A 21,631-nucleotide genomic window follows, 5' to 3' on the forward strand; every position below is an offset into this window, starting at 1 on the left:
CAACATACTTCATGTAACTTATTTCGAAGTTCAAATAAAGTTCAATGAAATAATCGTGACATCAATATCGACCAAAAAGCCCTACCGTAGAGCAACATTTTGCCAGCCAGCTTTAAGCTAGGGTTTAAAGATACATTTCCTCGTCTACTTTACCGCACACTGTATAAAGGATGTAACAAACTCTTAAACAAAGACAGATTCAAAGTGGTTAAGATGCCATTAAAAATTGTGGGCTTGTGAAATTGAAGCCACTCTGCTCCTACCCACCCACCCGCTGTCTGTCTTTATAAGCGATTTCTGCAAGAGGCTTACAGATAAAAGGTCTACAGGCAGGAGAGAGAGCAAATGCACAGGACACCCCCCAAATCAGTCCCACTACCATTGCACAGACAGCGGAAATATTTAATCCCTAGGATCTGGGTAACTGAAACAAAGACTTCCAAAGTACACACATGGATGGGTATAACCTCTCATGGATGCACATCCTGATGTCTATCATTCTGAAACTGATTACAGTTCCCTGGGTGTAAAATGAATGGGAAGAGCAGTGGTTATTTCCTTCCACTTGAATAAATGACTGTATGGTGACGTTAATGGTGCTCAGAGGAGAACACGTGTTGCGTTTCAAGGCCTTTTTTGTGTGTTCATGGCTGTTGTGTTGGAGGCAGATAATGCCATGGAGGATGAGTGGTTGACTTCTGATTGGTTATACAAGTTCTCCTTTGTTGTACGGCAAAATATGTTTATGAGGATAAAAATAAAATGGGAACGTATAACACAACGCAGCCTCAGTCAGAGGCCCGTTCCATGCAGAATTAACTTATACAGCCACCCTAACAATAGATGTGTCACATTTGTTTGTGTGCTGACAGTGCAGATGTGTTTCTAAACACTGGCTCACAGGTGAGCCTTGGTAATGAGAGAAAACAGTAATTAAGACGTACAGAATAGAGGGGTAAAGTAATGTTATGCTTTAGACATAAACAAAGAAAGAAAAAGAGTGTGGTTTTACAATCCCTTTGTAATCCTCAGGTGGGGTTAGCCACAAAGCAAAAGAGTATTGCGTCACATGAAGAGTATAGAGGGATAGGTACAGTGAGGCATCAGAGCTTGTATGTGTATTCAAGCAGCACACACCCACAGACACACTTTGGTCTGTCTTGTGAACGGTAATCAACAGTTACTACATGACAGAGTCTGACAGACTGCCATGTCATCATATGAACTGAAGATCCTTTTAACTATCTGCAGTGTCTCCTGTGACACAGAGACAGACAAGAATCCACACCCAACCCAGCAGGAGGACTTCCTCAGGTGAGACAGGAATGACTGGCAGAGGGAAGCAGGTGGACCAAAATACTGACGAGTAATATTACACTGAGGCAGAGACACAAAGGCAGACTTCCTAAGCCCTTTGTTCTCTGTTGTGCCGCCGTCCCATATAAAGGGTAGTGGATGTTGCACAACAGAATGGTGACATCGTAAAGTACCATGGGATATGGGGGTTGTTATCTTTACAAAGACAAAAACTATGTTTATAGAAAAGTTAATGAAGCGTCGTCAAGAGTTATGAGTTGCACCTATACTTATTTAAAGCACCAAGTGGTGAGAAAGATTATTATTGATTATAACAAGACAATAAATCCTATTTCATTCTTCCTGTCCACCAGAGAAAGTATGAAATACTCTCGTATGGTCATAAAACCTCAGTTCCATCCATATTTTTCTGTCAGTTACTCTACTTTATTCCTCCATTTTATTCCCCTAGTATGAGAAAGGTGCACTCGGTAGTCCACTAACTTCTTGATCCTGCAACAAACATTAACTGCTCTGTCTTAACATTAGGGTGAAAAAACATGCATGCAGGCTGAAATTTAATCACTGTTTTCTGTCGGGATTCAATGGAAACGCCTGGTCTTTCCCCATGCTGCTGCTCGTAAAGCTTGTGTCATCCAGTGGACTGTTACCAGCAGTTAAGCAGGGGGAGCTCCATGCTCCATGTCCCTGACGGTAACCACGATATTAAGAAAAATGAGTAATGTAACGTATTCAGAATTATTATTTAAAGTATTTGTCGACTTGGTATCAAAGTGTCTGTCCTCTAACAAAGTGTCATCCTCTAAATTTAAAACAAAAATATTAATGTTAAGGAAATGTTGGGTCCAAGGGAAGCAGCCTTTACAAAGACTAATTTCAGATACATTCAATGCAGAGATTAGAATGGTTTTAATGAAACAGGCACTGTCCAGGCAGTGCACTTTGCTTTATTTAATCACCTGATGTGCATGCGTAACATACACAGGGAAACACGCTATCTTTTATACATATGCATTTAAGGGTAGATAACAGGAGTATGCATTCTATTGAATTTACTAAGGCTCACCTCTTGCAACACCAGCAGATTTAGACAGGCATATTAAAAAAAACTTGTGAAGGAGAAGAGAAGATTTCATGTACGTCATTCCTACAGAAATCGCAATGGCAGGTATGGACGTAGATTCATTCATGCTAGAGAACATTAAGCTATACTGTATAATACAAAAGCTTTTCTACTAACTATATATACTATATATTTGTCATCTGGCACAAACCCAGAAAAACCTTGGCATGATTACAATAATCTTATATACAATATAGCCCTCAAGAAATACTCTACTTTTAAATGTGACTATAATGAGCAAGACCAAAAAGGCCATGGTCATACAAAATACAACCTTTTTTGAATTCTAAATATCACCTGTGGCTTTTCCAACTGTTCGGGGTATGCTGTGGGATTACATAATGAAGATCTCAGGACTTGGGTGGCACTTAAGATTCAGGAAATTCAGTCTGAATAATAGTCATTGGAGACCAGGCAAGAGCCTTTTTTAAATTGCAAGTAGAAAGAGCAGGAGCTGAAAGCACGGAAAACTACAGAGGGGAGTGAAATGACAGGGAGTCTAAATCTAAAAAGGTACCTGATAATAATGTGATGTCTTCATAATGCTTAGCCGATACAGAGCACTTTACAATAGTGTAGCAAAAAGAGCTCTGCACATTTTTCTTGAATAGATGAGGTGCAATGTAATGCATACATATTAAGAGCAGCCCTTTATCTCAAGGCTAGAGATGCTTATGAGCCTATCGTAATGGAGAAAAAAGGTATTCACATCAGTCAAAATTGTAGCAAATAAGCAACAAAACTTTCACATTCCCTTTACAGGTCAATTTGTTAACAAGAGCCTGCCCATCTGACCACAAAGATCATACATGGCTCTTTCAGAAAATGGCAAAATGGAAAATTAACTTAACCTTTTAAATGCCATTTAGAAATCAGCTTAATCAGTACTTTTAAAAAGAAACAAGCACATACTGTAGAGATTATAAAGCACTAGCAGGCAATGTTGTGATTTAAGGCAAAATAAATAACCTTGACCAATAAAACGAGATTTTGAGTGTGTAAGACACACCCAAAGCTTAGGGAGAGCCTCAGTGAATGTCGGTAACCATTTTGTTTTCCAGCAATGATGCCCTTGCCCCAAAAGCTTCTCGGTTTGAATCAAATTAGCATTCTGTGTTGGCTCACGGGCACGCCATAAACAGGGCTGCTTTTGTTAATTATCCACGGATCTCAGCATTACAAAGAGTGCTCCTACTTGCCTTTGGCTAAGTTACCTTCAGATAGAGAGGGTAAACTTGAGTTTCAAGGGGGAAATAACAGTCAACTGTACACAAATACATGAACTTGATGTCTTAAGAAGATAGGTGCCCTAAATACAAGTTTGGGTTTTTTTTTCCCGTTTTTCAACTTTCAACGTTTTCTACTTGTTCACTGTTAGGCAACCGTTAAACCAGGAACAAACTTTGTCAGGTTTTTTATTCTTAAACAAAATGTCTTTGAATTTATCTGCCTTTCATGTCTGAAAAAAAAGGTCTAAGATCAAAAGCTTGTGATGTATCTAACTAGAGTGGGCAGATGACAGTGAGCTTAAGAGCTGTCATTGTATCCACATGTACAATTATCTCTCCAGCAAGTAAACAAAAGAAGGCAGGCTAAAAGGCACAAAGCTAAATAACTATTAAGTTTCAGCACAGCAGAAAGAGCAGGTCGTTTAATGCCCTTTGGTATTCACCTCTCTGTCACTGATTTTAATGCGACACAGTACTAAACATCAAAATGTTGAATGTTTTCATCTGACTAACATTAGCATCACAAACGACATCCTGAATCTGCATCATTGCAAAGTCATTGCTTTTTCGGTCATAATACTTTTACTTTCTTCATGTCATAATGGGTAATTCTGAGCTGCTCAGCTAAACCAAAAACATTTGGGCTCAGGCTTGGCAATATCCACTGATATTACATTTACTGAGTAGGCATGCAAACCTCTGGCCCCGGTCTGTTAATGTTCAGCAGTGTGAGGGATTGATGAAAAGCAGAAAGGGCCACTTCTGAAATGAGTGCATCTTCAGCAACCCATTATTGCTGTCCGCAATATGCCTTAGAGTGACACTAGTGCCAGTGGAACGGTTTGTCCTCTAGACATATTGGGGCCTCTACACTGACCGCTTCCATTCACTGATACCTCAACAATGCATGCTGGAGGTGTTGACATGCCACTATCTGTTTCAGTGGGAAAGCAGGTCCAGAAAAATAATATAATATCAAGGAAAATGGAAATTGAGACACTGAGAGCTCTAATAGTGTCAAACAGAGTTCAAGATGCTGCAATTATTCAAAGACAAATTCTGACTCAGAAATATAGTCCGAACTTGTTGACCATAATATGCAGACTCCACTTTTAACCTGCACTAACAAGTAAGAGAGAAAACAAAAGACATGAGATGGAGTGTTCTAGTTGGTGTAACAACATTTACTATTTACTCAGCTTGCATGAGGTCAGCCATTGCCAAATGCAGTGTGAGGTGTAGAAAGGTTCATTGGTGCCAGACAGTGCTGAGGTAGGTGGCTTCCCCCCCTCTGACTCAAGTCTCAATGGTGTCTGCACCTTTCCTTGTTGGTCACGAAGCCCATAATCACAGTGTTTTGTGAAAAACTAAAGGCTAATCAGGAAGGTGTAGAGGAGGGGCTCCACCTGCCCATCAGTCAGTCATGTTCATCCCCTCAGGTGACGGCAACTCTATTGTGGTGAGGTGTGTTTGCCCAAACAAGCTGTGGCAATGAAAGCTCAGAGACACACTTTGCGTGTGAGTGGTAGTGTGAGTGTGATCTTCACGAAAGATGACGACACGTTGTGGACAACTCCAATGAGAGGCCACGTTTTCCTCGTCTTTTGAAGAAAGGACACCCTGTATTTGTTTCGTCTGAAAAGTCCCAAGTATAATAAGACCAAGAAGAATGTGTACTTGAAGAAAGAACACATGTACGTATTAAAAAGTATATTGAAACAATATAAATTTTATGTGTAGAACTCGTAAGTTACCCTGTAAGATATAGAGCCAAACATTATGACTGTTCCAATTGATTTGATTGTTTTATGAGCCTATTTTTAGTCTCTTTGCTAGCTGGAGTTATACAGTACTAACCCGATTCCAAAAAAGTTGGGGCTTTGTCTAAAACATAAATAAAACTCTTCTGTGACATTAAGTTGAAAACTGTATAAAGACAGTATATTTTACTTTAAAACATCTACATTTGATGCATTCTGTCTCTCAACTTTTTTAGAATCGTGGTTGTAAATGTGGTTGGCTTTTATATATCAGTTTGTATCTGTTTCATCAACAGATGACAACAAATCTACCATTTTAAACATGTGAATGTGGTATAATACTAATAACCTTCTTATCATTTTGCCTTATAAAAGTTATATTAAATAGCATTCATGGTGGAAATTATTGGAGTCTATAAATACTGAGCTTTGGCTATCTTGTATCATCTGATAGAATTATATTGTTGAATTGACTGAAAAAGACCTTGCTTAAGCAGTTTGTTCTCCAATATTTCTCTAAATCCACTCTGTTGGACTCATTAAATTTGATAAGGCAGGTTTTATTGACTGTATGAGGTGAGCTGGTATTTTAAGGATTCACATCAGTAGGAAAGCTGCGCTGTGTAAAATCAACACCCTACAACTACTTTATTAGACTGCTGCTGTTGCCTGCCAAAACGCTTTTATAAATGAATCGCCTCGAGCTCCGTGTCTATCTACTCTAGTACGTTTACCCTGCACTTTAAAATGTTTTAATCTCACCACTGTGATTGAAATGTACAAAATGCAGATGTTCAATGCCAAAAGCTACATCATTGACTGTTTTTTGAAATCTGGATTCATTAATATCAGCAATAGAACTTCATCAGTGACACTTTGGCACTTGTTCTTAATACATTATGGCTGTGTAAAGTACAGACACGGACTCTGCCAAACTCAACACATTAAAGTGATAGAAGTTAATTGAATAAAGGTGCCGTTCAACCGTGACACTGATGCAAATTCATTTTAAACAAAAAAGCATAATAAAAAACACAAAAAATAAACAATAAAAGACACAATCAAACACCAGCAAATCATCATCTTTGTATCTACGCCTAACTAAGCCTCTGCCTGGCAACAGTATTTGCTCCCTCAGGCATTATCTTGGGGGTATATAATAGATGGATTTACCCTTCATGACTCTATCAGAGGAAAGCATCTGTCTCCCATCTGAGGCTGCAAGAGATCCATTTGTACAGTTTGAAATGGATTGGCGCCCCGTGGTTGACAAAGACAAAAGCCTTTAAAGAAATTAACTATTAAACAGGGCTGTCTAGTTAAATATTCATTTTAATCCAGCACCGAAAGAGAGACACCCAGTCCTCTTCGTGCCATCTTGCTGGGCAATTAAAAAGGAATTTCCATTCCTCCTCCCAGGCTGAACTCACAGCTTGGTGGAGGCCATGAAAAACAAAAAACTCACAACTATCAATGTCAAAGTTCAGCTTGCTCTTTTGTTTTAACTAAGCTGTTGGAAAACAAGATCTTAAGAGCAGCATCTGCACTCAGGAAGGGATCTCGTTTTTTGTTAAATCACCCATACGGCTAAGCCTCTGATGTTTTTGACCGTTAACTCTAAAAAGCGACCCGAAAAAATACCCAAGACATAATCCTTTGACAGACAAAACCCTTTTGAACAGTCAATTACAGTACATAGCCAGTGGAACTAATATGACAAGCACTGATACTTTTACAACTCCATCTGTCTTAAGATACCTTTGAAGCTTTCCATACAAGAAAAACAAATACAGTACTCAGTCAATATAGGGATTGTTTTGAAGATATCCACTACAATTCATCAAATGGACCCTGGTATGGGAATGGTGGGGGGTAATTCTGAAGCAGAATGAAAATAAATTGCACAAAAAGGATGGCAATGTCCACATGCTAGAGGTATTCTATAGCCTCCGTTTGAAACCATATCTCCTGTCTCTACTTCCCAGCAGGGAACAGAACCAAATCCAGTGGTGGAAAGGTTTCATTTTCTTTGAAGAGTGGGGTTTTAGCAGCTATGAGGTCTTGTTACAACTAATGATCCTCTCAATGGGTACCATGTTATGTGAGGTGCCTTCAACTACAATGAGAGGAGCCTCATCCTGGAAAATTGTTGTGGCAGCCTTGACTGTTGGGGCACGGCAATTCTGCTGCAAAACCAGCCTGAGGTGGACTACTACCACCTACTGCGCTGCTGATGGACCACTATCTACATCTGGAGTCCGTCTAAAGCTGTCCCAGAAAAAGACTGATGTCGTCAATAAACCCTCACTGTAGTCAAAGCCAATGATCTTAGAAAATGAAGTTGTTTAGCATTATTCTTTTATTATCTATTCTTTATTCTTGGCTCAACAAAATCCATGCAATTAGAATAATCTGAATTATGTTATAATTGTGCTGATGTTTTTTCATAGGAGGCTTTAAAAAGATGTTTGTGTTGACTGGTTTGATTACTGTATGACAACTAAAAACTAATGACTGCGTACACTTTCTACCGCTCATCTTTTATGGATGTAAACAGCCATAAATTTAAGCTGACAGTCGGCCTTTCATTTCAAATTAATTGTACTGCAGTACAGAGCCAAAACAAAAAATGTGTCACAGCCCTAACACTTTCTGACTGCACTGTAGTATAAACATTACACAATTTTACTGTGCTGAATGATGTTACTCAATTTAACCAAGTGTGATTGAAGGGCTTTCACCAACACCAGTTTGCAATTTTGCATCAGTACAGTTTAAAAAACGCTTACGGATTCATACATTACACTAGATGTGCCTAAAGGGTGGATTCGATATGTAAAATTACATAAGAGAATCTTACAGGCTCAATTCAGACTACATTTCAGGTGGCAAAACACCAACCGGTTTTCTAAATGACTAAATAAATATGATTAACAAGATGACTGCCACTGCAAACAATATATAATGGTAGAGATAAAGATCACAGCGAGCCAGTACTGTAATGGCATATGGTTGAAATAGAATACTGTGGTATCATTAGAGTCTGAGGAGCTTGACAATGCTTTTAAAGTTGAAAGCATGAGATTTCCCAAGATATAGTGGCTTTAAATGATGGTACTGCAAGATAAAATATAACATATGAGTCAAGTGCCATCACATTTGAATCAATTTACATTATTCTGCTGAAAAAAAGCTTTTACATGTAGCTTCAAAAATCATCTAAATTATTGTCAAAAATGATCATTTAGGACCCTTTTTATACAGCTCTGGTGTACGCCACACAGTGCTTACACTGCTAACATGAAATAAAGTATTGCATCTTTTAAAAAAGCTTTTTCAAAGTAAATCAAACATTTTTTTATAATGTACTGATAACTGACTGCATAACCTATCCTCCTGTTCAGTCATGTAACCTTACACTCTAAGGGGCTGACCAAGATGCACACAGAAGGAGGCATGCAGGAGGGTAAATAATGCATGTCTGCACAGGGCAAGAGAGAAGGGCGTAGCTTGGAGAGGATGGGCTGGGGGCTTGTGGGGGCTCGCTTATGCGTGCCAGCCTCAGACAGCTCACCGCAGGAGAGACACAGACACAAAAGAAATCTCACTGTCATGGTCACGAAAGCAGAAATGACACTAGGCAGCCACAAAGCAAGCCAGCTTGAATTTTCATCAAAACAAACACGCGAGCTGACATGGTGTGACTTACACTATAGCTGCTGTCAAAATAGCCCGGTAGTACTTATTTGACAGTAAAAGGCCATATCGGGTCTTGTTTACACTGCTGGGGACCTCAGACTTCCCAGGGGTCTTTTAGGCTCCAGCCTGAAACTCTCATCTGACCCAATTATCCAATTAGCTGAAGTAGTGAGCAGACTTGAAGGTGATGATGGCTGGAACACCTGTGGAGGCTGTGCCTGGTGTGGGGCCCATAGGTCCTGACGACCAGATCTACCAGCACTTTTTCTATTAACATCAGCCTTCGGGGAACAGAAGGAACTCTCTAGTTTAACTTTTGGTGAAACTTTGAGCCAGCTGAGCTATTCCTCTCAGAATACTTTCTCCTCAGAACCTTTTCAGCCCCACACTGGCTTGGCAGCCCCAGCAGCAAGAAGAAGAAGCAAGCAAAACATAACATGCTAAGAAATAATTGCCCACCCATGAGTGCTACTTGAACTGGAAGCTCAAATAATTACATCCCTTTGCTGCTTGAGCTGACTGTCTTCTCTGATTGTAAGACAGACATGACAGCATTAAGTTTTTTTCACTGTGGTGAGAAACTCTAGACGGTGAAATGCCATTGTTACGTGACTCCAAGTGCTTACACCCTTCCGTCAGTTTCCTAAATAGAGTAACATTTTAAAAGGAAACCACAACATTTCTGTTTGCCCTACGGCCACTTCTCGATGGGACAAAGAGCAGTCTTGGTTTTTGACAGCTCCACTAAAGGTCCCACTGCCACTTCCAAGCGCCAAACCATTTTTCTCTGCCTGCAGGCATTTTCCTCCCTTCCCTTAAAGGTAATTCGACAGTTGTGTGGTCGCATATTTGCACACTTCTCTGCCTCTTTAGATGCCGAGCATTAAGGGATTAGGACCGAGCAGCACAATCCATAGGAAGTGATCTTCACAAGGGCCTTTCTCTGCTTTGATTTGTTTGTCAAGTATTGTTTGATTTTTCATATAAACCAGCATCTAGCTTTGATCACAACTAAGCACACTGGCGAAGCACCAATTTTTAAAGATGAAAGGGAGTACAAATTTAAAAAAAAAACACACCTGGCAACAGATCTGAAGGTAGAATGTTTTTCTTCTCCATTACATCTTTTCTTTTTCGAGATTATGAAAAAAACAAATGGATGACCAGTGCTAGGATTAATAACATGCAGGTGAGGGTGTGGCTTTGACAAAGACCTGACAGACTGTGCTAGTCCATTGCAAAAAGAGTGCAAAGTTCTGCCACAATGGCAATTATGTGTCACATATGACATCCCCTGTGCTTCTGTGTGTATAATTACACTGAAGAAAATGACATGCTTCACCAAACAAAGCGACACCAACAACTACTGTTACATCGTATGTAGAAAGGCACATACTTCTCATTCCAGACAAGCAGGGGGAGACAAGTCGCTACCAACTACAAATAAGTTTACTTTCCTAATGATGTTTATCCTTTTAAACGAAAAATGTGCCCTTGCACGACATTGTCTGTTAACCTACATCAAAGTCAGCCTCGCTGCCAGACAGGTGGCTAATTTGTCTGAAACAATAATCCCATCTCCAATTCTTGCCAATTAAGACTATGATGACACGCAAAACGTTCCAGCAGAGAACAAGGGATGAGGGAGAAGAATGATTCTGACTAGGGTGAAGGCTCGGGCTCACATACCAGCTACCAGCCACAAAAAAGGAATTCTTGTCCTCAAACAGAGTAGGCACTGATTAATTTCAGGCTAAAAACGCACACAGGGCCATTTGTGCAAACAGAGAGAAATGTTGAAGTAATATTCCACCAGGACCTCTTTACAATATAATGTATATTTATCTACAAAAAACATGTGAAGCATTCCCAAAATACCATACATTCTAGCATAGGGCCGTTTTTACCCACATGTATAATGCAAAATTAACTCTTAAATCTTCCCCAGACATTCCAAAACTTGACATATTGCCTCCTTCATAATATTGCTATCTGGTGGGCCCATTCATACAATTAAATATGACAGAGTTAATGCAACTTCAAGCCACTTTCAAGCACTTTTAAGACAACAAAAAGACTCTTGCCTTAATTATCAGAACTAAATGGTTTGTAATTGAAAAAAAAAGTGTACATAATTCCTTCACACCATCAGTGTCATTTTGTTCATTAATTTTGATTGTATATTTTGATCATGATAATATAAAGCTTGCTAATTCCCAGTAAGAGATACACAGAGGCAAATCCAGCTTTTTTTTTTCAAGAAGTAAATTAATATTCAAACATATTCCTAACCTTGAAATCATCATGGTTAAAATTAAGCATTTTCCAAACTCACGAGGCTCTGTACAAACCCAAATAGTAAAACTTTTTATTACGCATCAAGTTTTATGACTTGTCTTGTCTGTTTTTAATGCATGAAGAAACATAAATGCCATTCCAGTGAAAACATATATTATATTACACAATAATTATAATCTTTGAAGATCAAAAAAAAAAAAGAAAATGGGGGTTTTATAAAAGGCCTGGAAAAGATCAACTTTTCCATAATTTCCAAAGTGATAGAAGCCCTGACTGAAAGTATTTCCTGCAGGTTTTAACACACTTATCTAATTTGCAACTAAAAATTGGGCTACATCTGCTCTGAAATTCACCTTTGGCCATGCTTCACCTTCACTGTCGGTTTGAAACTAGACCTGACTGTAGGAGGCAGAGAGAGAGAGGCACAGAAAGGCAAATAACATTGTTTCAATGAAATATGAAGCCATGTCATATCCTAGCTTCAGGCTGAGTTAGTGGAGAAAATGAAGACTGACAGGACTGACGTGAGGGTGGGCCCACAGATAAAGGGACACCCAGGGTACGAACAGTGACAGCCAGCCTCTTACATCACTCAACGCTCAAAACGTCTTGAAGTTTGAGCATGGGCCACTCAAAGCAGCATGGACGGGAGCGGAGGGGGCATTTTTCAAATACCTGAGGGATATTTACACACCTGCTCAGTGTGAGGTAGAGGTGCACGGCTCTGTCTCAGGTCACTGAAGAGACAATACAATTTTAACCTGAGCAATGGACTGATTGACACTATTCAGACCTGACCATAAAAACTAAACTGTGTAAACGTTTGCACATTTGAATCTATAGATTTAACTCCCTGAGGTGATGCCCGGGGGGTCAGACTGTATCTATATTACAGACGATACAATGATCAGTACAAGCTGATGCTGGTGCTCCAAACTTTTTTAGAAGGGAGCATAAGTGCTCCTAGTGAAAAAAGTTAGTCTGGAACCCTGCAGGGGGTTGGCCTCAAGGGCAGGAACCTGCAGTGTAATCACTGCCTTTGTCAAATTACAGGCCAAAGACACTTAAACAGAGTTCAGGCTGAGGGAGAGGTCACCCATTATACTAATATTCTTGACTCACAGAGCAAATTCCTATATGTACAACGTCAACATTACAGCAGAGGCAGGCTACCTTTGTTTATGGCTTTTACAAAAAGCTTTCAGCAAGGAAATAATAATAGCATTACAGTCAGCTCAATGCATTTTTGAGATGCGTAGCAAAAGAGGAATGTAGAGTGGGTCAAGAAGGGGAAGTGCTGGCTCTTTCAGCATTTTCTGGAACACAGGCATCACTAAAAGGATAACTGTGGACGTGGGTGTCTGTCATCTCATGTTTGTATAACATGTCAACAAAAAATGTATTACGCATTATAAGACCAACAGATATCTTGCCAGCTCTGAGACAAGTCCCCATCACTTTCTTTCCAAAAGGAAATTGCTGCTTAAATAATAAACAGATTAAAGACCAGAAACATCTGTATTATTTACTTCAATTCTTGAAACAATTACACAGCCATGTGGTTAATATTTTTTGCTTCATAGTTGTAGTTTGAGCAAAATTAGCTGTAGTCAATCATTCATTTTACACAGATTTACCAACCAGTTTATTAGACACACCTGTATAACCCTGCAGTAACTCCCATCTTTGTAAAGCTTTTTCACTACAATGTTTATTAAACTATGACATTAATCAAAGTTTTTAAGTTTGTGCTGGTTGATTAGGACTACATGTGATGTGCAAAGAGCCAAAACAAAACACACACTCATACATACTAACAGACATGCATGGCCTTGTTTGGCCTTTTTCTAATGATAACTGACCTGGTTGATTGAATTGGCAGCACAAGAGGCAAGGCCGGTTCCCAGAGAAGACACGAAGAACATGATGGGGTCAAAGGGCACTGGAGCCATTGCAAAGCCGGCTGCTCCACTTATAACCACCAGTGCTGAAAACACCATGCAAGAATAATAGAAAAAAATTATTACACAGTGAATCCTATGCTTTGTTGCTGTCTGGGAGCTGTGCGAAGCAAAAGAGAAGTTAACATCACACTATCATCTGTTGTAGTGCAATATGAACTATTTGGTTTAAAACGGATTAAAATCAGTCATTAAATAGTAGTCAAGAGGCTAAGCAGCGGACGGCCCGTCTTGATGAAGTCAACCAATCAGAGTAGGGCTTATGCTACACAATCTAACCAACCAGAGGGATGGAAAGACCTAACCCAGTGGACTTTACATGCACACACGCTGCCTTTTGCTCTATGTGATGTGTGAACGATATTAGATGGAAGAGAACTACTTGTAAAAAGCCACACGCAAGCTTTGACGCTCTCAGTATGACTGTGTGAAAATGGCCAATATTGGCACATACAACACTGTGGTAAGAGTTGAGCTAGAGAGGCAGTGGACACGCTCAGAGCAGATAGCTGTTGGTGATTGGAGCAGAAAATAAATTATTGGTAAAGAGGTATTGGTTTATTTAGAGTGTTTTTATAGCCACAGTAAGTATGCACTTCAGTTTGTGTGGTTTGGTAAACTGCTGTTACTAACATGAGATAAGTTACGATTCCTGCATGTATTTTGAGTAATTCTTTGCATGCATCAACCACCATGTATGAATTGTTTATATTATATGACAAAAAAAGAAGTGGTGTGTATTCTATTTACCTGTGAGTTTGATTTTGGCAAGCCTAGCATAGACATCTGGCAAGTCAGCCACATCAACCTTCAGCTGTTTCCATTGTCTGTCTAGACGAGCCTCCCTGGCCTCGTCCGTCTCCACGTGGACATGGGGAGTCTCATCTGAAGTCCCGACCGTACTAGACACAGAATCTTGCTGTACTGTTGCATCTTCTGTATTGGGCTTTAAGATGGTGATTTCAGGCTGTGCTTTACTGGTGACAACGTCTTCTGGCTGTGAAACGGTATCGGTGACCACAGGATCAATGGTTGATATTCTCTGCACCTGTCTTTCAATGCTGTCATCTCTATCATCCACAATGGTCAGGGCAGGGGCCTGTTTTGGGATGGCACGTTGGTGAAGCTCACTGTTGTTCTTTGTAACATACTGAAAGGAAACCAGATGCACAAGGTGAGTTACACAGTGATTTACTGATATCACAATAAAACTAAATGCAGACATGTACTACAAAAAATATATTATTATATTCAAGGTATGGTGCAGAAACGATTTTATAAAAGCAACACAACGTTTTACAACACAACAAAGATTCTGAAATGAAAAAAAAAAACCCACAGATATTTGGTCAGGGGAAAGATACCTGGCGTTTCAGGAAATTGAGGTGCTGGTATGTCAGCCAGTTTGATGGATCTCTTCTGTGGAGCTGAATAAGGCTGCGAGCAGTCCGAGTACATACGGGAACATTTTTGACTAATTGCTGTTTCACGCTTACACCAACCAAACCTACAAGAAAAGTGAAATACAATGTAATGTGCAGGAAACTGAGACATAAACAAACTAAAAGTTTTTGGCCTTCCCAAAACAAAATCATGAGAGATGCAGACACAGTTCCTTTAAATCAGTGGTGGAATGTAACCAAATGCATTTACTTGAGTATTGTACTTAAGTATTTGTACTTCATAGTTCTACTCCACAACATCTCAGAGGTAATAATTGTACTTTTCATTTGACTACACTTGTCTAAAAGAATGATATACTTTTCAGATTAAAAGATTTATTCCCCCTTCATGTCCAGAAAATTATGCATCTCCAAATTTGGCAAGGACGTTTATTGTTGTTACCAGAATATGTTGGTGCATGAAGTGTAATTAAATGATGTACTCAAATCAAAGTTAGAAAAGAATAGAACAATTGGAATAAAAAACAAAACTATGGCCCTAAGAGAATTAAAAACAAACACTAGACATTGCAATAAAAACACAATAAATAGATCACATAAAAAATAAAAATCTGAGAGAGGTGTTGTGTGTGTGAAGGGGGAAGTAAATAGATAAATAAATAAATAAACTGCACGTGCCTGATCGTTCATGAGTGTAAAAAAAACAGTCCACAGTATTAAAAAGACAGCAGCCTATGAAAACTGTTTATGAAACTAAAGAATAAGGCCTTCCTTTATGGGCTGAGAAAATGGTCCTATTCCTCCCTCCCTCTACCCCCTCAACCTCTATCTACTCTATTCTACTCTGTTGATCTGTTCTGTACGACATCTATTGCACGTCTGTCCGTCTTGGGAGGGGGATCCCTCCTCTGTCACTCTCCCTGAGGTTTCTTCTTCTTTTTCCTGTGAAAAGGGTTTATTGAGGAGTTTTTCCCTGGCTGATGCAAGGGTCTATGGACAGAGGGTGTGGTCCCATGTACTGTCTAAAGCCCCTTGAGGCAAACCTGTGATTTGTGGCTATATAAATAAAAATGACTTGCCATGACTATTTCTTAAGCTAAATGAGCCATTTAAAGCAACACTGCATACATATGACCTTAAAGAATTTGATGCATTGCTGTAGATTAAACTACCCACATTAATAAGGCAGCATTATGAATCTCTTAACATCATATACAACAGTGAAACACTGACTATGAATATTTAATTGCAAAATGTGTAATTTTACTTGTGATTCTTAAGCAACATTGTTGATAATGCTAATATATTTTTAGGTTCTGAGTGCAAGATTTTTTACTCGTGCTGGAGTATTTTCACAATACATTTAGTCATTATAATGCATATTTGCTTTTACATCTGGAAATAACATGAGATCACGTGACATCCTGCTTGTTGTGTTACATATTTTGTCACGTAACCGTTATAAAATACCACGTCAAAGTCTGTTCGTACGCTAGCTTTACACGTTGTTCGATAACATAGTTATGATAAAATAGCTAAAAATGTTGCTGTGCTAAACAAGTCAGCCAAACGCTAAATTTGGTACCTGTGCAGATGCGGTTGACTTCTATTTAAGGTCACTGCTAGCCTGCTGCCAAACATCTCAGGTGCTATCCGGGTAGCTACATGCTAAGCTAACAGGCTAGCTTCCGCGTTAGCTTCAATGGCTTTTTTGAACGGCCGCAAACTAAAAACGACTTTAAAATGTAGCGGCATGTTAACCGAAATATCACATCTCCTCTTACATTACCTGACAGTCTGCTACATGGCGTCTTATACATGTTCTCATATCATAAAGCCGGCTCCGGTGTTGTCTCCTTCACATGCAGCGAGCCGCCATTATGACCTCACTGGATGAGGACAAACATATCCGGGTCACAAAACGTCAACCGCTGCGCGCTGCAGACCGTTAACTCTATGAAATCTTGAGCTATTTTGTCCATTTTTGAATCCTTTTCATGTCATTTCGTGTCTTTGTAAGTCATCTTGTGTCTTTTTTGGTCATTTGTGGGGGTTTTGTGTCATTTTGTGTCTGTTGGGTCTTTTTTTTTTAGTTATTTTGTCTTTTTTTTTTGTCATTTTGTGTCCTCTGTGGGTTTTTTTTTTGGTCATTCTGTCTTCTCATTTTGTGTCTTTTTTGGTCATTTTGTGTCTATTATAGTAATTTTGTGTCTTTTTTTGGTCATTTTGTGTCTTTTTTTGGTCATTTTGTGTCTTTTTTTAGTAATTTTGTGTCTTTTTTAGTCCTTTAGTCTAACATAAAATGTGATTTTGAATCTTTTTTTTAACTTTCAAAACACTATCATGCTCAATAAAGAATTTGAAATGTCGCAAATGTGAACAAAGGTTGCAAATATAACATATAAGAGGGTTACATCCAGTTCTATACTTTTATACTAAATATATTTGACATCGTCTCCAGTTTTACTTGGTATATCATCATCAAACTGAAACAGGCCTCATGGAGTTTACAGCCAGAACTTCAGAGGTGAATTCACAGTAGGGCTCCACGCTGCTTTGTTTTCTAGTCTGGATGTGATGAAGAAGTCATGCTTTGGCGCTTTTGGAGACTCCAGAGGGTTAACCAGCAGGAAACGTAAAGCTTTTATTTTGCCATTGTTTACATTTTTAGACCTCAATTAAAGATTATACATTGCGTGAAAGTCATCTTATAAATGTAAAAAAAATACCATATTATATTTTTATCTCACAGAATTGATTGTACATGGTAAATTATACGTACTTAAACAGATTTTTATGCAAATGTATGTCATTTTTAATTAATTAATTAATTAATTAACAAAAATATGTAACACTGGCTTCTTAAGAGAAGCATCATTCATGGAGCTTTTTAATTATATTTTTTAAATATTATATTATATTTTATTATTTATTTATTTTAATTAATATCGTTTTTTATGTACGATTATGTTGAGTACATATCTGCAATGTATTTGAATGTTTGATTTTCAATGAAGATTTTTTTTTTACTATTACATACATTAAAATAAAATAGTATAATAAGTAAAAACAAAATCCCCTCTAACATTGGACTTACTGTAAACTCACAGTATTGATTGTATATAGTAAATTGTACATACTTAAATGCATGATAACAAAAGTTATATTAAGACAATTTTAAGATAAAATGTATATTTTTGTTATTTATTTAAATTACATTTTTTTACTATTATATGCATTGAAATAAAAGATAACATTTAAATAAAATAGAATAAAATTTAAAGCCTTTAATATTGGACTCACTGTAAACTCACAGTATTGACTGTATTTGGTAAATTGTACGTACTTAAATGCAAAATAACAGTTATATTAATATTAAATTAACCTTTTCTATGAAATCCCAAAATATTTGTTGTGACAAAACGACTATAATGAATCTAATTTTCTATTATGTGTATTTGTATTCTTGTTTAACTACTTAATTCAATTTTCTTGGCCTTTTAAGGGGCTTCCCCAAAAAGTTGGTAAGCATAGATGGCAATAAGCCACACAAATTCTGGAACTCTCATTTAATTGTGTTATTAGTTAGAAGATTACAAATGAAATGAGTCACATTTGTTGAATATATGACGTTTGCTTTGTGAAATTGTGCCTTTGCTATTTTCCACCGAAGGTTAAGACTTCATTTCAGAAAAAGCACATTAATTTCTTACAATGGTGGTCCTCATTTCCACCAAGACAAAGGAATATACTCCTTTTTTCCCATTCCAAACAATCCTTTCTGTAGCAGTGTGTTATTGTAATGACACAGTTTCTAGAAGAAGCGAAAGTGTTCCCAGATAGGCTCTTTATAATGAAGAAATTCAATCAGTTCATCTGAATCGAAGTCACAATGTGTTTACTTGTAACAAACACCAGTTGGATATTTTTTTTTCCAGAAGTCAGGTGAAAACCTCTGTCACTGACCAATAAATCTGAGTTGAGGATGGGGATTCATTTAATTCAAAATTGCCGTCTAATTCAATGTCTGGCCTTTTGCCTCCTGCCCTTGTATGTCCTCTGCCTCGCCCGGCTGTTTGGCCTGTTATTTATGTGTATGATCATCTCGTTGGCCCTGGCTGCCACGGCCAACAAGATGGAAACCTCCTGATTAATACCCTCTCTCCGCTGCTTTCACTTTGCAGCCTGGCTTTATTCAAACAAAGATAATGAAATAGTATGATTGTCTGTTTGGGCGCCCTGTGTTTCATTTCCTCGAACAATAACATTTTACTGACGCAGGGGGACAATTACTGCTATGCTGCTCTCATTGTAGAGGTCATATTCTATATAAAAACATTCCTTGCTTATTTGCTAATTAAATGTAAGGTAATCTAACTCTGCAATTTACATGTACTGTACAAGCATGGCTCATTATTCACTGAATCATATGTATTTTTAGGAGTGGTTATGGTGCAAATATCCTTTGCAATCACATGTGCAGTCTATGGACTCGAATCCCAATGCAATCCAAGCAGAGCATCCAATTCTCCTGATTCATCACAGTCATTCCACTCTACTGCCAGCTCCTCCTTCCCCGCTAAGATTACATGGTGTAATCTTCATGCACCATCAAGACGCAGCAGATAGTGAATGCCAACAATACACACAAGGCCATCCGAGATCCTGCACAAAAGCACCTTTATTACAGGAGATAACCATTGTGCGCTGTTCTACAAGATTTCATTCCGCACTGACCCGGTCAACCTCTTTAGGTTTAGTTTTAATGCGAGTGCTGAAATGAAGGTTTATAGCTCGGTTTTACACCATGTTATTTATTCTCACCGTACTGTTATACAATTTCAATGTTCTGTGTTTTTCTTCATTTTGCCTCTCCAAGGCTGCAGAAACACAGTCTGCAGTCAGAGGGTAGGATCAAACCTGCCAAGTTTATGGCTGTGCAGGGCACTGCGTCAAACCATAATCTTTTGTATAGCAATCTGTAGACTACTACCACAGATGACTGACATCCTTAACAGAATGTCAGGGCCTCACATTAACAAACAGGCTCATTCATGAGGACGCGGCCGCCCCTCCTGCTCTGGACTGGAATGGAATAATATTTGTTTATTGCATCGAGGAATAGTTTAGCCCCTGCCAATGTGTGTGAGCTGGACCGGCTCGGGGGAATCAATTCCAGGGAGCCAGCCCTTCTTATCCCTCTGCCTGACCATTACTCTGGCAGCTGGGGCTAATGCATTTTGACTATATAATGTGGTGTTTTATTTGTGTGTTCATGACTAATATATCTTTAAAATCCCCTCCAGACATATTTAAGTATAGAAGAATACTCTGCTATAATTCATATTTTGTTTAACATGGTTTTTCTGCATTATAATAACCTCTGGAAAGGGGCTGGAAGCACATGTTCCCTTTCTCCCTCATTGATAAATTCTGGATCTGGCCTTCATCCTGCCTACCACTGCTGCTTGCACTAAGTTGATCCAATCTGTTCTCACACCCAATTCGTCAGATACTGACACTTTGTCACCTTTTAGGGCGTGTAAGAAATGCATCAGGCTTTCGACTAACTGTTAACTCATCCACAGCAATATTCGACGCTTAGAGTAAAGGATATAAGACTTTTACCCAGCAGATCAGGGTTCGTATACCCTGTGAACACAAGGGTCATTGTTGCTATTAAGAGTCAACCTGCGCAACTGAATTCAAACTATGGAACTTGTAGTTTTTAAGCCCAACCCTCTACTTTTATCATAACCATAGTCAAGTACCCTTATTGCCTACAGCCTACAGTGAACATGAACAAAACGTTTATTTTGAAAAGCCACAATTCATGCAACAAGCAGAAACTGACATGCAGTCTGTGTTACTTCAAAACCAATGTAAGCGGGTACTTTGTGCAGACACGGTGGGCCGTTACAGTGTTGGATCTGACAAGTTATGATGAGAATGCTTTGGATGTATTATAAGAATCGGTGCATATAGCACGGTGGCCAGCTTGTAACGTGCAGACTGCTGCAGTATTTTGTGTGTCTGGTCAATTTTCTCCATTAAAGGAAACATCTGAGAGATTCAGCCTTACATGTTTGAGCCTCCAGACTCAGGGAAGAAGTCCGCTGTGCAACTAATTGGCATCTACCAGACATATCAGAGTGATATATTTGGTTGTGTTGTTGGTAGCCAGTGGGTAACAGCCTTATGGCTTGGGAAACATACAATACAGCGTATTCGCTCTCTGTACTGATAAGGTTTCAGGTTTCTTTACCGGCTTTTGACTGACTTTCAAAGTTGGGACCTAATCTAGCTTCCCTGGCATATGTTTGAGTCTCAGATTTAGGGAAGTGCATGAACATCTCTCCTTTCAGTAGAAGACTGTGAAAACACCTGTCAAGTGACAAACTTCGCACAGATAAAAGTCAGTTTTCAAAGTTGAATGCTATTTTTTCTACTGAGGCTTTGTGGTAAAGTAGCAGAAGACAAACCGACCTTGTTATCTAGGATTTGTTGTGTTGTTCTCCTAAAGTCAGGAAGCTCTACTTGTTTAGATAATTGCACGTTGCACTCCAGTGAGTACAGACAAAGCCAAACATGCTGTTAAGGCCTCCTGTCCATAAGGTGGACCAACAGACAAGACCTGAATAACAGATGGAGAAAATGGAGTGAAATGGCTCAGTAACAATAGGAGGAGTTTGTGAGGTCTGTTCAACCCAAGGGGGTCTTTCAAAGGATCTTTACAGTTGTTCTTCCTCTGGTGGTGGTCTCAGTGTAGGGGCCTTTTATCACTCGGCTTTCACTGCAGCTTGAAAAAATGAAATGGCTGTAAACATCCTCTCCAGAGAGA

The 21,631-nt window shown here is 38.8% G+C and overlaps 1 protein-coding gene across 1 annotated transcript in view; it reads right to left on the reverse strand.

Moving 5' to 3' along the window:
• The window catches only part of LOC131960063 (protoheme IX farnesyltransferase, mitochondrial), a 34,404-nt gene extending 17,734 nt beyond the window's left edge, over window positions 1-16,670 (reverse strand). Inside the window, exons 1-4 of the mRNA XM_059325276.1 lie at window positions 16,580-16,670; window positions 14,752-14,894; window positions 14,138-14,537; window positions 13,289-13,413 (exon numbers count right to left, since the gene is read on the reverse strand). Coding sequence (XP_059181259.1) covers window positions 13,289-13,413; window positions 14,138-14,537; window positions 14,752-14,894; window positions 16,580-16,610 — 699 coding nt within the window. The 5' untranslated portion in view covers window positions 16,611-16,670. The remainder of the gene's footprint in view (window positions 1-13,288; window positions 13,414-14,137; window positions 14,538-14,751; window positions 14,895-16,579) is intronic.
• Window positions 16,671-21,631: the final 4,961 nt, after the last annotated feature.

This window comes from Centropristis striata, chromosome 21, assembly GCF_030273125.1.
Source record: "Centropristis striata isolate RG_2023a ecotype Rhode Island chromosome 21, C.striata_1.0, whole genome shotgun sequence".
NCBI classification, from domain to species: domain Eukaryota; kingdom Metazoa; phylum Chordata; class Actinopteri; order Perciformes; family Serranidae; genus Centropristis; species Centropristis striata.